General features: G+C 33.2%; 1 protein-coding gene across 1 annotated transcript in view; it reads right to left on the reverse strand.

Moving 5' to 3' along the window:
* Nell2 (neural EGFL like 2) overlaps window positions 1-17,744 on the reverse strand; it is a 377,837-nt gene that overhangs the window by 250,939 nt on the left and 109,154 nt on the right. Inside the window, exons 5-10 of the mRNA XM_046435982.2 lie at window positions 6,077-6,250; window positions 5,892-5,988; window positions 3,279-3,351; window positions 3,021-3,103; window positions 2,006-2,134; window positions 369-471 (exon numbers count right to left, since the gene is read on the reverse strand). Coding sequence (XP_046291938.1) covers window positions 369-471; window positions 2,006-2,134; window positions 3,021-3,103; window positions 3,279-3,351; window positions 5,892-5,988; window positions 6,077-6,250 — 659 coding nt within the window. The remainder of the gene's footprint in view (window positions 1-368; window positions 472-2,005; window positions 2,135-3,020; window positions 3,104-3,278; window positions 3,352-5,891; window positions 5,989-6,076; window positions 6,251-17,744) is intronic.

Genomic DNA, 17,744 nt, shown 5'->3' on the forward strand with positions numbered 1-17,744 from the left:
AATTTCCTTTGTTATTGCAGCCAAGTGTGGACTATTCTTGATCTATTTTGGAGGTACTTATATTAAGCAATGCAATAGGTGAAATGCCTTCCAGTAAGATTCTTACACATCTTTCCTATCACCATCACTATACAGAACAGATTGTTCCAAGAAAGACTTTATCCTTCTTAAAAAAAAAAAAAAAAAAAAAAAAAAAACAACATTTCAAAATGGAAAAGCACAAATCAAGCAAAATAGAGAAATTCTAACTATTCCATTATTTCAAAAAGCTACTTATCTTGCCCATATTAAATCAGTACGTTAAACATTTATTAATATAAAGTTTTATTTTTTCCAAAGAAAGTATTCATCATAAAATTTATGCTCACATTTGCATTCCTTACAGCATTTGCCATCCACATACGCAGGAGCTGATTTAAGTGGACAGTCAGGAACTGGACAGATCAAAGTTTCACACTGGATGGTTCCATTCTGAAAAGCAAACAATATTTAAAGAATTTCTAAGTAGGAATTAAATAGTCTCCAAGGTTTTTTTGATCCATTTTTAAAATGTCAAACTCTTCATATAAATACCCTATTTCCTTTAGCTATTATACAGTAACATCCAAAACACAGTGACCCACAGCAATAAAAGTTGAATCATAACATATTTGGTGATTGGTCCCAATCTTTTGTCAAGCAACTGATCCTAAATGAACTAGAGTCCTAATCTTCTGTAGAGTAGTGAATATGGACACAGGTGAATGGAAGGGCACCACACAACAAGGGGAATAGCAAGCTCAGAGTAGGCTTAGAGCACCCAATTATCCCCAGATTCCTCACAAAATTAACATCAACAAACCAGGAAATTTCTTGACTAGCTGCTACCATCATGGAAGTCCCAGTCTTAAGAATATTTAATGAATATGTAAGATTGGACAAGCTACCCCTACAAAGCAAACTAGTATTGACAATTACCACAAGGAAGCCCCAAACTGCAGACAGGCCCATAAGGAATTTGATTCCTTAAGGTCATCTGAAGATCTCAGGTGGTTTACTTAGGCTTTCATACTCATTTTATTGACTTTGCTATAACATAACCTGGATTTTACTCAATTAGATTTTTTTGGTGCCCATTTAACAAGACTGGGAAGGCTTTACTGGATTTGTAAAGTGTTATAATTTTGGCAGATATATGATATTTTACTGAATAAAAATCCGCTCTTTCTCTCTTCATCTCTTACACACACTCAGTTATTTCTGAACTACTTTCATATTTACATGACATTCTGCTTTTGAATAAATGAGATGAACATGGAAAATTTTTTAAAGGTTAATTCACATAGATCTTTGATTTCTCTCCAGAAAGACTACTTTCTATCAGATGAGTTCAATGTGAAATTTAAAAGTTCAAAACCAAACTCATTTTGAACTTTTGAGTATACTGTTATAAAATATAAATATACTGTTATAAAATAACATAATAATGCATTAAAATAGTCTACCTTATTTGTGAGCAATTATGCCAAAATCATGTTCATTTAAACTCTATGGTTTGTATTCCACTGTATCAGTAAACTATTAGAGATAATCTTATTTTTTAAAATCCATTATTTGTTTACATTGCTCAATTTGAACATGATAATTAATGCTATTTACAATTTACTTTCACTAAAATGTATTAATAAAATGAAGAGGGTCAAAATCCATGGAAATGCTAATGAGGACTATAAGAGAATCCTTTGAGAATCACCTTAGTATGCTAATTTAAATTGCTCACTTCATGTGTGAATCAATAAACATAAACTTTATAGCATTCCTAAACCATAATCATCTTTACAGACTAGAAAGTGTTTTTAATAATGTAACACAGGGTTTCTTAGATGTGACCAGGTTTTCTGGCACTTTAATGTTGTGTCTTGAGGAAATGGGTCTTGAAATTTTCATGATTACATTGTTTTAATAAATTTTTAAAGAAGTGCGAACATATGAGTTCCCTTCCTCTGAACACAAATGGAAGCCATACCAGGCATGTGCAGTTTTTACAGCCATCTGTCCAGGACTCGAATTCTCGGTAGGTGGTTCCCTTCATGGTGCAAGTCCTCTCACAATAGCACTGATCCAGTCTATTCATTCGCTGTTCAGCTCGAGACAGCTGTGGCACAAAAGAAGGGTTCACATTGTTCACCATCCCAGCAACACAGAAATGCAAAACATTCTGGCAGCCATCTAAGTTTTTTAAGGATCTAGCAATAATGATATCTGTACCCATCATCCACCTAATTATTAACATATTTAAACCTTTAATTTAAAAGAAAGGGGTTTTCCTTCTTTACTTTTTGTGAAAAATTTTTGCTTTTAAAACAAAAAGTACAATTTATAAAACACAAATCAATGTCTAATTCAAAATCATATCACTCAATGCAGAAAAGCATTTTCTGTTTTTTTTTAAAAAATGTTGCCTCATTAATATGTTCACTCAAGTGAAAAAGTAAATGTAGGAGTTATATCATATAAATAACAAGTCATATACTATACAACACAACCTTCAGGTAATTCATAACTACTGTGCAAAATAAAAAATCTAGTGAAATTGTCAGAAAACCTGATATATGCTTAAGACATTAGTGAATCAACCTATAATTGTAAAATAGTGATAGAAAGCATTTGTGAAACCATTTCCTTGACTAAATTATAGTATCCATATTCTTTACACAGTCTTGCTGCCTCTGGCTTATAACAAAAAGCTAAGTAGGAATAACTAATAATAAAAACTTAAACTAAAAATAAATCTTGCTATGTGATAAGCAAGGGATAAAAGGTAATCTGCTTTATTCCTGATTTACTGAATCATTTGGTATACAGATGGCTGGGGTCTGAATATTTATAAGTCTTCTCCTTGAGCAAGGATTTAGATTCAGTCCTACCAATAGTATGGTATAAGGAATGTTTCAAAGGAGAAAATCAATGGTTATAAAAAGAACTGTTTGAAACTTCAAGGATTTCTTAGTTTCTTCACTATACTTGTGAGTGGCTTTTACCTTGGCTGATGTTTTGGCTAAAATATCCTGCAGCTCCATGATTTTCTGCACAAGTCCATGGAAGTCATTGCAAGTTGGACAGGCTGGAAATACAAACACAACATTGGTCAAATTGTATTTATAAGGGGCTCAATCTGATTAAGTCTATGCTGACATCCATTAGATGTGAACTCCAATTTCAAACTGACATTCTGGACAAAATTAAGCAAGAAGCACACTTTTCATCACATAACACAGTGGAAGGACAAATAGACTTACTGCGATTAAGATCTGGGCACTGAGCAATAAATCCTTGGGGCATGACTAGTAATTGCACATCTTGCATTATACCCTGTGTATGAAAAACAAAGAAAAAGAAATATTGTTTTCATTTACCCAAATTATGTTCCATAGTCAAGTTCATGAAGAAAACATTAAAGAACGGATTCACCAAAATCCCTGAGTAAAGAGTCTTTTTAAATATAGTCCTTCTACTTCACACCAAGGGAAAGAAATTCATCAGGCAAAACAGATTATTACCCATGTAGTCTCTTATTGATAATATTTTTAAAGCCTTAAGATTAAATGTCAAGATATAATTAAGTGGTGATAGGTTGTTTGGAGAAGTTATTTTTAGTTAGCCACAGAAGTAGGGCTTGAAAATGACCTTTAAAAATTAACCTAAAATTCACTTCTGGCTTCAGAAACACTGATATTATTACCAATTTTGAATTAAGTTTAATCATCAAAAAGAACAGAATAGAAAAAGTAAGTTTTTAAGGCAATGCACATTTGAGCATTTCTCATTTTTCAGTGGGATATTTTAAAATTAATTTCTCAACTCAAAAAGAACAATAGATTTATTAAACAGCTGCAGCAAGATTCAGTGATGAGTCTTTAAGAGTACAGAAAGTTTAACATAAAATGCCAGCTGGAAATGACCCGTTTTACACTGAAGGCTTCATCCCACGTTTATAGGCAAAATTTACATGCATCCTTAGTCATTAAGGTATAATTAGCTTCCAGCTTGCTGAGCTCTTAAAGCAAAGGGCAATGGTAACTCAGAAATTATCTCATCAGACACAATCCAGCTGTCTCTTTCATTCATCACCTCTCTCTTCCTTCATCAACTTTTTTTTTTCTTTAACTGATATTTCCTTTATTCCTTTGAAAAATGCAAACAAAATGTCTAATAGCATGGGTAAAAGTTCCAACATGTTATGAAGGCAATTCTGAATGTACCCATAGAGATTTACTAGTTAAATACTTGTCTGTTTATCTTTCACATGTGTACTCTGATTAATAGCAGGTATCACTATGAATGATAAACATTTTGGTATACTGTGTGGCAATTACTGGATTTGTTGTTCGCTTGAGTTTTGGACAGAGAAGATAACTCCTGCACAAACTCCTCTATCACTTAAAAGCAGCAATGTTAAAAAAGGCTTTACGTATAGTTATACAGTTTATGTACTGCACAAATTCTAATGGAGACCATTCACTGGCTATAATACAGATGATTACCCACAGAGTTGTACACATAATTGATGTGTGAGGACTGTGAAGTCACATCTGGGCTCCCTGGGAAAGACTTTCATAATTCAGTTGAGGAGAAATTTGGATCTCACAGTATGCATCTTCCATCCCTTACATGGGACAAGAACATTGATTTTTAGAAATTGTATGCATGGAATCAATTTTCCACATGTGTCACTTATTAGTTGCCTGGGTTTGGGCAACTCACTTAACCTCTCTGAATAGGTTCATGCAGATGTTTATGAGGAAGAAAGGACAATGTATTAACACTAGCAAGGGTAGGGATAAGTAGGAATAGTATGTCCAAAGCACCAGGCAATAATGTTTAAATAAGTTTTACAAAAAATTACCTTTCTAAAAATTGTATGCTTTGCTTAGACACAATTTTAAATTTATTTATACCTCTATCATAAAATCCAAAAGTTATACATATCACCTATCATTCTTTAATGACCATTCATTAAGCCATTTCTGCGTGGCAGGCACTGTTACAGTCACTGGGAGAAAATGATTGCACTATGTGCTTTCAGCCAAGCAACTCTCTGGACATTATTTCTTAATCCTTAAAACACTAAAATTAAATCTTTTTTTTTTTTGGCAGGGGGGACCAGGAATTGAACTCAGGGGCACTGGACTACTTATTCTACACCCCCAGCCATATTTTGTATTTTATTTAGAGATAGTGTGTCACCGAGTTGCTTAGTGCCTCACTTTTGCTGAGGCTGGCTTTGAAGCTCTCACTCCTGATCCTCCTACCTCAGCCTCCCAAGCCACTGGATTTATAGGCATCTGATACAGCACCTGGCTGAAATTAAATCTTTTGATCCTCTCCAATTATGTATTTCTATGAAGTGGTTCTAAGTACACACTAAAAAAGATATAAATTATGACTGCTCTCTTTTTGGACATATTTGTGGACATAATGTATTCTTTTCTTATTTTCTGGAGTATGAGGAGACCATGAATAATGAATGTTAAAAAGCTTCAAATTTTCTAGTTAACATCCTTTAAAAGTATCACCAAAGGTTATATTTCAGTCATGAGTATTTATCTGTATGTTAACATTTTAGATTTTTATTGCTTTGAATGCTTAATTTTAAGAATGACATGTTAACTGTCCCAACTGCAGCCTGTGACCATCTCTATAATGTTTAAGGATCAAACTCTCTGAGAAGTCATTGTGCCAGTTAAATAAAAGACCAGTGTAAAAGGGGGGAAAAGTAAAATAGAAATAGATACAAATTTAAAAAGTGCACCTATCTTACTTTTGATCCACACCATAAAAAGTGAAACAAGCTTATCCAAACTCATTAGAAAACATTTACAGTTTATGCTCAGACTCTAACCAAAAGATACCTTGAAGTATCCATGTGCATTATTTCTCTGTCCCAACCAAAATGTTGTGCCCAGAGGCAAGTCTGTAGAGGGCTTTTCCACCACTCTTTCATAAATTCTGTAAAAAGAAAAATCAGAGAAGGAACATGAACAGAGAGTCATTTCTTAGAATCTTCGATTTCCTGAAGTGAGAACATTTCACTTACTTATTGCAGTCAATGTGTAAAATCAAATGGGAGGCACTGATGGCTAAAGAGAGCTTGTGCCACTTGTCATCAGCTAAAATGTAAGGAAACACTTCTGTGTGAGGACGGTGACTGCCTGAGCGGTAATGCAGTCTGACTTCATTCCGATGGCCACTGCTTTCTAGTTCCAGATACCTACAGAGAGAAGAGCCAAAAGGGACACATTAAAAATTAAGTTCAGAAATTATTGAGGTAACATCTATCCAGAATAGATAGATGTTCCCATTCCTCCCATTAAGCACAATTAGATACTATATATAAAACAAATATAAGAGTTTAAAACACTATGCAAGGTACATATGTATTGAAACATCATATGATACCCTTTAAATATATATAATTGTTATGGTTTTATATATCAGTTAAAAGATAAGTTTAAATTTGTTACAGAGTGGGGGAAAAAAGAAGAGACTAAAAGAGAAAAGAGAGAAAACCAGTTAGGGACTTCAGGACCCAAAATCAATATTGTAGTGAGTTCCCTTGGCATTTTTGTTTGTTTGTTTGTTTATTGCCTACTTTATATCAGACTTGGAGCTGAAGAAGCCCACATTTTGGAAATACCAAAGAATGCAGACCAAAAGAATCCCCATCAAAATCTTCTCTCTCTATCCAAAGGATAAAAAATTGTTTATATTAAGGTTAGATACTTAAACAATCCAGAAGTTCTTCTGTGGGTGACTGGCTAAACAAATTGTTATATAATAGTACAAGGAATATTATTCAGCAATAAGAAAGAATGGCTAAATAAGGGTTGGGAAGGGGACCGAAGCAGGAAAGTTAGTTTCGTGCTATTGCAATAATCCACTGGAGTGGTGTCTTAGATCAGGGTAGTTGCGGTAGATAAGACAGAAATTGTTTTTGGGGGCTGGGGTTGTGGCTCAGTGGTAGAACACTTGCCTAGCATATATGAGGCACTGGGTTCAATCCCCAGCACCACATAAATATAAAAACAAATAAAGGTATTGTGTCCATCTATAACTAAAAAATATTTTTTAAAAAGAAATTGTTTCTATGTTACATATATGTGTAAAATTAAGCTGTCAGAATTTGCTGATGTAGAGTGTTGACAAAACAGAACAATTTAGTGGAGACTAGGTTTTTTACTTCAATGAGTTAAACATGAATAAGCAAAAAATGAGAAATGAGTTTATTGATATGCAGGATATGGGAGGAGCAAGCTTAAGAAAACTGAATCAAGATGTAGAGAAAGAGGAACCCATTCATACTGCTGGAAGGTATGAAACTTAGTACAGCATTATGGAAAACAGTATGGAGGTGCTTTAAAAATAAAAAATAGAACTATCATATAATCCAGAAATGTCACTAATAATATGTGTGTATACATATATGTGCATTTATGTCTGTATATCTCCAAAGAATATAAACTCAGTATGTGGAATAGATATCTAAGACCCCTTCCATGTTCATATTAACATTATACCACTATTCACAATAGTCAAGGAATGAAAACATGTCCATCAACTGACAAACAGAGAAAATGTGGTAAATACCCAGAACAGAATACTAGTCATCCATTTAAAAAAAAAAAAAAAGGAATGAAATCCTGTCATTTGCAACAACATGGATGGAAATGGAGATTATTGTGTTAAGTTTAAAAAGCCAAGCACAAAAAGAAAAGTACTGCATGATCTCACTCATAAGTGGAATATAGAAAAGCTGAACTCATAAAGTTCAGAATAGAATGATGGTTACCAGAGGCTGGGGAAAGTAGTAGAGAGAGAAACTTTGGCCAATGATTACTAAAATTGCAGTTGGATAGAAGCAAGAACTTCTGAGGTGCCATTGCACAGTGGGGTGACTATGGATAACAATAATGTACTATACATTTTAAAAAACTTTTTAACAAAAAGAAATGGTAAGTATTTGAAGCAACAGACATATTTAGCCTGAATTAAACATCACACAATGTGTACATGTATTGAAATATCACATGGAATCCCATTAATATGGACAATTTCATGTTTTTATATGTTAAAAATAAATTTAATTTAAATTAAAAATAAAATTAAAAAATACAATAAACTCAGATATTATGTTTATATTGTGAGTTGTTAATAAACACTTAAGAGGATACATGAGCAGGGGGAAATAAATTTGTAAGTCTGAAATAAAGAGGTTTATAATGAACAAAGCAATGTGAGAGTCACAGGAACAGAGATCATATAAATAGACATAAAAACACAGGGATTGACAGGAAATTAACACAGATAGAATAAGGAACCTGGCCATTTTTTTTTAATTTTTTATTGTTGGTTGTTCAAAACATTACATAGTTCTTGATATATCATATTTCACACTTTGATTCAAGTGGGTTATGAACTCCCATTTTTACCCGTATACAGATTGCAGAATCGTATCAGTTACACATCCATTGATTTACATGTTGCCATACTAGTGTCTGTTGTATTCTGCTGCCTTTCCTATCCTCTACTATCCCCCCTCCCCTCCCCTCCCCTCCCCTCTTCTCTCTCAACCCCCTCTACTGTCATTCATTTCTCCCCCTTGTATTATTTTTCCCTTTCCCCTCACTTCCTCTTGTATGTAATTTTGTATAACCCTGAGGGTCTCCTTCCATTTCCATGCAATTTCCCTTCTCTCTCCCTTTCCCTCCCACCTCTCATCCCTGTTTAATGTTAATCTTCTTCTCATGCTCTTCGTCCCTACTCTATTCTTAGTTACTCTCCTTATATCAAAGAAGACATTTGGCATTTGTTTTTTAGGGATTGGCTAGCTTCACTTAGCATAATCTGCTTTAATGCCATCCATTTCCCTGCAAATTCTACGATTTTGTCATTTTTTAATGCAGAGTAATACTCCATTGTGTATAAATGCCACATTTTTTTATCCATTCGTCTATTGAAGGGCATCTAGGTTGGTTCCACAGTCTTGCTATTGTGAATTGTGCTGCTATGAACATGGATGTAGCAGTGTCCCTGTAGCATGCTCTTTTTAGGTCTTTAGGGAATAGACCAAGAAGGGGAATAGCTGGGTCAAATGGTGGTTCCATTCCCAGCTTTCCCAGAAATCTCCATACTGCTTTCCAAATTGGCTGCACCAATCTGCAGTCCCACCAGCAATGTACAAGTGTACCCTTTTCCCCACATCCTCACCAGCACTTGTTGCTGTTTGACTTCATAATGGCTGCCAATCTTACTGGAGTGAGATGGTATCTTAGGGTGGTTTGATTTGCATTTCTCTGACTGCTAGAGATGGTGAGCATTTTTTCATGTACTTGTTGATTGATTGTATGTCCTCCTCTGAGAAGTGTCTGTTCAGGTCCTTGGCCCATTTGTTGATTGGGTTATTTGTTATCTTATTGTCTAATTTTTTGAGTTCATTGTATACTCTGGATATTAGGGCTCTATCTGAAGTGTGAGGAGTAAGGATTTGTTCCCAGGATGTAGGCTCCCTATTTACCTCTCTTATTGTTTCTTTTGCTGAGAAAAAACTTTTTAGTTTAAGTAAGTCCCGTTTGTTGATTCTAGTTATTAACTCTTGTGCTATGGGTGTCCTATTGAGGAATTTGGAGCCCGACCCCACAGTATGTAGATCGTAGCCAACTTTTTCTTCTATCAGATGGCGTGTCTCTGATTTGATATCAAGCTCCTTGATCCATTTTGAATTAACTTTTGTGCATGGTGAGAGAAAGGGATTCAGTTTCATTTTGTTGCATATGGATTTCCAGTTTTCCCAGCACCATTTGTTGAAGATGCTATCCTTCCTCCATTGCATGCTTTTAGCCCCTTTATCAAATATAAGATAGTTGTAGTTTTGTGGATTGGTTTGTGTGACCTCTATTCTGTACCATTGGTCCACCCACCTGTTTTGGTACCAGTACCATGCTGTTTTTGTTACTATTGCTCTGTAGTATAGTTTGAAGTCTGGTATCGCTATACCACCTGATTCACTCTTCCTGCTTAGCATTGTTTTTGCTATTCTGGGTCTTTTATTTTTCCATATGAATTTCATGATTGCTTTCTCTATTTCTACAAGAAATGCTGTTGGGATTTTGATTGGCATTGCATTAAACCTATAGAGAACTTTTGGTAATATCGCCATTTTGATGATGTTAGTTCTGCCTATCCATGAACAGGGTATATTTTTCCATCTTCTAAGATCTTCTATTTCTCTCTTTAGGGTTCTGTAGTTTTCATTGTATAAGTCTTTCACCTCTTTTGTTAGGTTGATTCCCAAGTATTTTATTTTTTTTTTTTGAGGATATTGTGAATGGAGTGGTTGTCCTCATTTCCATTTCAAAGGATTTGTCACTGATATACAGGAATGCCTTTGATTTATGCGTGTTGATTTTATATCCTGCCACTTTGCTGAATTCATTTATTAGCTCTAATAGTTTCTTTGTAGACCCTTTTGGGTCTGCTAGGTATAGAATCATGTCATCTGCAAATATGATAATTTAAGTTCTTGTTTTCCTATTTTTATGCCTTTAATTTCTTTCGTCTGTCTAATTGCTCTGGCCAGTGTTTCGAGAACTATGTTGAACAGAAGTGGTGAGAGAGGGCATCCCTGTCTTGTTCCAGATTTTAGAGGGAATGCCTTCAATTTTTCTCCATTCAGAATGATGCTAGCCTGAGGCTTAGCATAGATTGCTTTTACAATATTGAGGTATGTTCCTGTTATCCCTAGTTTTTCTAGAGTTTTGAACATAAAGGGATGCTGTACTTTGTCAAATGCCTTTTCCGCATCTATCGAGATGATCATGTGGTTCTTATTTTTAAGTCTATTGATGTGGTGAATTACATTTATTGATTTCCGTATATTGAACCAGCCTTGCATCCCAGGGATGAATCCTACTTGATCATGGTGCACAATTTTTTTGATATGTTTTTGTATCCGATTTGCCAGAATTTTATTGAGGATTTTTGCATCTAGGTTCATTAGAGATATTGGTCTGTAGTTTTCTTTCTTTGAAGTGTCTTTGTCTGGTTTAGGTATCAGGGTGATGTTGGCCTTGTAGAATGAATTTGGAAGTTCTCCCTCTTTTTCTATTTCCTGAAGTAGCTTGAAAAGTATTGGTATTAGTTCCTCTTTAAAGGTTTTGTAAAACTCTGCTGTATACCCATCCGGTCCTGGGCTTTTCTTAGTTGGTAGTCTTTTGATGGTTTCTTCTATTTCCTCAATTGATATTGGTCTGTTTAGGTTGTCTATATCCTCCTGACTCAATCTGGGCAGATCATATGACTTAAGAAATTTATCGATGCCTTCACTATCTTCTAATTTATTGGAGTATAAGGATTCAAAATAATTTCTGATTATCTTCTGTATTTCTGAAGTGTCTGTTGTGATATTGCCTTTTTCATCCCGTATGCTAGTAATTTGAGTTCTCTCTCTTCTTCTCTTCGTTAGCATGGCTAAGGGTCTGTCGGTTTTATTTATTTTTTCAAAGAACCAACTTTTAGTTTTGTCAATTTTTTCAATTGTTTCTTTTGTTTCGATTTCATTAATTTCAGCTCTGATTTTAATTATTTCTTGCCTTCTACTTCTTTTGCTGTTGTTTTGCTCTTCTTTTTCTAGGATTTTGAGATGAAGTATGAGATCATTTATTTGTTGGTTTTTCCTTTTTTTAAGGAATGAACTCCAAGCAATGAATTTTCCTCTTAGAACTGCTTTCAATGTGTCCCATAGATTCCGATATGTTGTGTCTGTGTTTTCATTTATCTCTAAGAATTTTTTAATTTCCTCCTTGATGTCTTCTATAACCCATTGATCATTCAGTAACCTATTGGAACCTGGCCATTTTGAGGAAGAATCAGCAAAGGAAATCAGCAAATTTGGTCACCAAGATTAGAGGAGAGAAAAGTGAGAGAGGTATCGCAAAGGTTTAGTAATAAAGAGCATGCCTCAAGAAAGCAGGAGTGTGTCAAATGCCACTGACAGATCAAGTAAGATGAAGACTTAACCTGTCGATGTGTGTCTGGTAACCCTAATGCTATTTGGGGAAACTTTTAAATGAAAAGTCTGATAGGTTCAAGAGAGAATGGGCAAAGAGAAATAAAAGAAAATGAAGAGACATTTTAGGAGCAATAGGAAAGTAGATTCTCATAGACATGTAGTAAAGGGAGATTTTTACTGTTGTTGAGAAACACTATGTATGTGTGTATGTTGCTGGGGATAATCCTGCAGAAGAAGGAAATTAGTCATATAGAAAGAAAGAAGAATTTAGAATAAAACAGAAGCCACATAGTAAAACACAGTTAATTACATTTTAACTATATAAAAAATATAGTTTTCTTAATGGAAAAAAACAGTATAAATAAAATTAGACAACAAATGGCATTTTATAAGACAAAATGAAATATTTAAGAGATTAGAGGTTGATGTTCACAATACATGAAGAAGAGCTTTATGTCAGTAAGAAAAAGTAATGCAGTGGATTTACCAAATAGATTATCAAAAGTTAAAAGAATAATAAGGTCCATTATGAATAAGAATGTGGGGAAACAACACTCTGATTCAAGATTTGTTCATAAACTTACAGGAGCATCTTGAAAGGTAATTTGGAAAAGTATTCAATATTAAACAAGAATACTTTTTAAACTAGCAGTTCCAAATCTAAAAATTTACCCTACTATAATAACAGCACAAATAAGCAATGATGTATTCAGAAGATGCTCATGGAAGATTTATTTAAAATCTTAAATAAAACTCTAAAAAATATAGATTTTAAACCAAAATTAATCAGAAGAGACAAAGAAGATAATTCAATACTGGTTAAGGTAATCATCCAACAAGATATAATGATTATAAGTATTTATTCCCCAAAGTCAGTCATCTACTTACTTAAACTCTACTTGATACAAAGACCCCAAAACAATAATGTTTGGTGATTTCAATATACCTTTCTCACCAATAGACAGGGCATCCAGACATAAACTAAGTAAAGGGTCTCCAGAACTAAAAAAATAAAGTTTTCTTAATGAAAAATTAATCAATGGACCTAGCAGATATCTAAAGAATATTTCATTCATCAACAAATAAATGTGCTTTATCTTAGCTACACATGGAACCTTCTCCAAAATAGACTATATTTTAGGACACAAAGCAAGTCTTAGTAAATATAAAAAAAAAGAAAGAAAGGAAAAGAAAGATAATTCCCTGCATATGATCAGATCATAACAGAATGGAGTTAGAAATCAGTTTCAAGATTAAAAAAAAAACAGAAATCTTTTTAACACTGTGGAAATTAAATAATATGATTTTGAATAAGGAATGGGTCATAGATGAAATCAGGGGACAACCAAAAAATAATCTTAAAAACAAATAAGAACACAGATACAGCATATCAAAATCTCTGAGAAGTATGAATGCAGTTCTAAGAGGAAAGTTTACAGCATTAAATATCTATATAAAAAATAAATAAAAGAAAGATCCCAAATAAGTAATCTAGTGTTACACCTCAAGACCCTAAAAAAGCAAGAAGAAACGAAATGCAAAATCAATAAGAGAAATAGAAGACAGGAAATAGTAAGATCAGAGCCAAAAATTGAGAATAAACAAAAATTACAAACATCGTGTATCAAAGGTTTAGTTCTTTGAAAAGATAAATAGGATTGATAAACCTTTAGCTAAACTAACCAAAAGAAATAGAGAGAAGACTCAAAACAACAAAATCAGAGATATCAACACAGATATTTTTGAAATCCAGAGGAAATAACTAGGAACTATTTTTAAATAAATCTTTGTTATTTTTAGATATACATGATAATAGAGTCCATTTTGACATATTATACATTCATGGAGCATAACTTATTAGGATTCCATTCTTATAGTTGCATATAAGGTGGGGTTTGATCATGTATTCAAATATGAGTATAGGAAGTTATATCCGATTCATTCTACTGTCTTTCTTATTCCAATCCCTCCTTCTCTCCCTTCATTCTGCTTTGTCTAATCCAATGAAGGTCTATTCTCCCTGCCCCCCCTTTATTTTGTGTTAGCATCCACATATCATAGAGAACATTCAGGCTTTGATTAAAATAAAATCTTTAAAAATATTTTTAAATTATTTAAAATCAGAAATTCCAATTATTCATTCATAAAGGAACTATGATACATCTGTATTCTAGAACACTATGTTGCTCTACAAAAAAACAAGATTTTGAAATGAAACAATACAGTTTACTAGTAAGTAAAAACAATACAGTGTACTAGTAAATAAAGAAAAACAGCTCTATATAACCCATTTTGTTTGGCAAAACTTTGTGCACACCAATCTATTTGGAGAAATAAATGTTAACAATAGTACTTTAGAGAATTTCAAATAAAGGGAAATAATATAAGAAAGCATTACACACATATATGTATATGTCCATGTCAATATGTATATATATATACACAGTAAAAGTTTATATATATATACACATATTAATGTATATATATTCATGTGCAGGTATATAGTAAAAATTCTATGTTAAGATATAAAGAAAAAGATAAGTAATCAAAAATGTAAATCATATTCAGAAATTATGAAGAATAAATAAAACACCAAATTGTTTGGATTTTATTCAATAGCCACCAACCAAAGAATACTTTTTAAATTTTATTTTCAACTGAAATGACTGTACATATTTATGAAGTACAATGTGATAATTCAATCCATACAATGTATAATAAAAATTTTGAATAATTATCATATCCATATCTCAAACATTTATCATTTCATTGGGTGAAAATATTCAAAATCCTCTCTTCTAAAGGTTTTAAAATATATAATGAATTGTTCTTAATTATAATCACCCTGCAAGTGTTAGAATTTATTCTTCCTATCTAACCATAATTTTCTACCTATTAACCCATGTCTCCCCATCCTCCCTTCCTCATTCCCAGTATCGGGTAACCACTATTCTACTTTTTACTTCTGTAATATCAATGTTTTAGTTTCCATATTTGAGTGAGATCAAGCAATACTTGTCTTTTTATGCCTGGCTTTATTTCATTTAGTGTAACATCTTCCAGATTCATCAATGTTGGTACAAATGATAGGATTTTGTTCTTTTTATGGATAAATAATATTCCATTGTAGATATATATCCATTCATTCTTCAATGCACTTTTAGATTGATTCTATATCTTGACTATTGTGAATAGTACTTCAATAAACACAGGAATGCAGACATACTGATTTCCTTTCCTTTGGATATTTAGCCAGTAGTAAGATCACTGGTGGTTAACCTTTATTTTTTGGTACTTCCATTCTGTTTTCCATAAGAGTAAAACACACTTGTACTCTTACCAAGGGTGTATGAGTTCCCCTTTCTCCACAACTTCCCCAGCATTCATTATTGTCTTTTTTTGAAAATAGCCATTCTAATTGAAGAGAGATGATACCTCATTGAAGTTGTGATTTGCATTTCCATGATGATTAGTGATATTAAACAGTTCTGAAGAGTACATTTTATCTTATTATTTAATAATGAGTATATATTTTTATCAATTCAGCTAGAGAGTTCTATAATGATAGAGAAATATTTGTTATTTTAAAAAATTACATCCTCAAACACACCACCCCATTGCTATACACTTGTGATTCTTAACATATTGAGGCAAGAATTCTATTGTTCCTATCAGGTATCCCCCCTCTAGATACTATTAAAAATGACATTTATACTGAATTTTAAAATTTGATAATAATGGCAACTTAATAACAATGAAGAAGACACTATGCCCTACTAACAAGAACAACCCCTTTTAGAAGTTAAGTATTTTATCAAACATTTATTTTATTCTCATTAGTACATACTCTGTTTTTAATGAAATAGAAATGCAATACAGAAAAATTTACAGAGATGGTGTAAAACATTGAGAAATGTGCCTAGCATATGGTTAGTACTTGATAAATAATAGCTTTCATTAATAAACTGGAAGACAGTTCAAAAAGAGTTAATTCAAAATTGGTAAAGAAATTTTTGAAATAGAATGTCTTCAAAACCAATCACTGTAATGACATACAAAACCATATGAATACACAAATCAACATGGAAATATGATTAATGCATTAGTAGAAGTTTAAAAATATATATAATGAACATTGGGCATATTTTGATCAAGGAAAATGTCAGAAAATATACTTTTCCTCATTATATGGATTCTCAGGAGATAGCACTAGCTCTCCAACCTTTCTGCCACCACACCAAGGCTTAGCATAACAGAGAGATTAAATACCAAAACTCAAAAGCAAGATGGCTGGTTTCCCATCAGGTACCCTTCTTAGATATTGGTGATGCTATAACTACACTATAAAAACAGACACTGATAATAATTTTCTCAGGAGTTTAGTGAGAATTTGAATGAGTTAATTTAAGAATACTCAACAGAGACAAAACATTTGGTAAGGATAGCAAACGTTAGCTATCATATTCATTTCAAAAAGAAAAGAAATCAAATCCTCCGTCTTCCTTCTGGTGGTACAACCAGGGGCAAGCCCATGATATACTCCTATAATCCACACTCCTTCCTGAGACTCAGAATATTGATGGAGTGCAGCTAGGAAGGGAGGGACAGGAATACTTCTTTGTGCTAATGGCAGCAGCATCCTAAGAAGTTATGTGAAGTCCCTACCTATGCATCTTGCTTCCTGATTGATGACCTACCAGGGCACCTTTTTGTTATTTTTTTGTTCCAAATTATTTTACCACAGCCTACCACCTGTTCTATAAATTGCCCACCCACCAGAAACCTTTGAAAAATCAACTTATAACCTTTCAGAGACCTAACTGATACATTAAAATTGTGACTATGGGAAATACACATAGCTGGAACAAAATGTACCAACATTTTTAAAGTGATTGTTTGAGTGATAGAGGCATGAGTGATTTCCAACCTTCTCTTTATTATCCTTTATTTTCTATTTTTCTCTTTAATGAGCATTAACTACCCTAAATTAAAAATCACATTTTAAATCCCAAGGAGATAATTTGTCACACTTGAACATATCATGTCTCCCTGATTTGTTATTCATAATTTTGAGAGGTAGATAGAATGAGAAATAAAGCTCACCCTTTATTATAATTTATGCCCTTGTTATTCAAATACCCTTTGTATTTGGCAGAAATATAAACTAATTTAAGATTAGGCTTCAGAGAAATAGGCAACAGTGGCAGGACATCACTCATTTTAACAACCTCCTTCATAACTCAAGATTAAAGGATAAAAATAAGGTCACATCTCATCTGACAAAAAGGTTGCACACAACATGAAATGAAAATTTTTCTGCTGCCTTAAATTAAACCTAAATAGAAAAATGATCAGATCATCTCAGTACATTAAGCTACCACCCAGTTATAAATTAGTCACCCCAAGAAAACCCACATGTACTTCTAGTGTCAAATATATCATTAGTGTAGCTCACAGAAGGCACAACTACAAAGTAGTTAACATGTAAAGTCCTTGGAATTGAATTCCCTGCTCACAGACTAGCTCAAGCTAGAAATTCAGCAACAAATAGCTCCTCATGCTATTTGAATGCTAAGGTATTAGTTGCAAAAGGCTTATGCCTTCACTCTGCTAGTGAGGGGAATGAGCCTGGATGATAATATTTCTGTTCAGCTGTCAAACCAGGGTGGAAATTTAGAGGAATGCAAGTATAGTATGT

Source organism: Marmota monax, unplaced genomic scaffold (genome assembly GCF_021218885.2).
Source record: "Marmota monax isolate L192 unplaced genomic scaffold, Marmota_monax_Labrador192_F-V1.1 WCK01_AAM20220418_F8-fsc00012, whole genome shotgun sequence".
Taxonomy (NCBI): Eukaryota; Metazoa; Chordata; class Mammalia; order Rodentia; family Sciuridae; genus Marmota; species Marmota monax.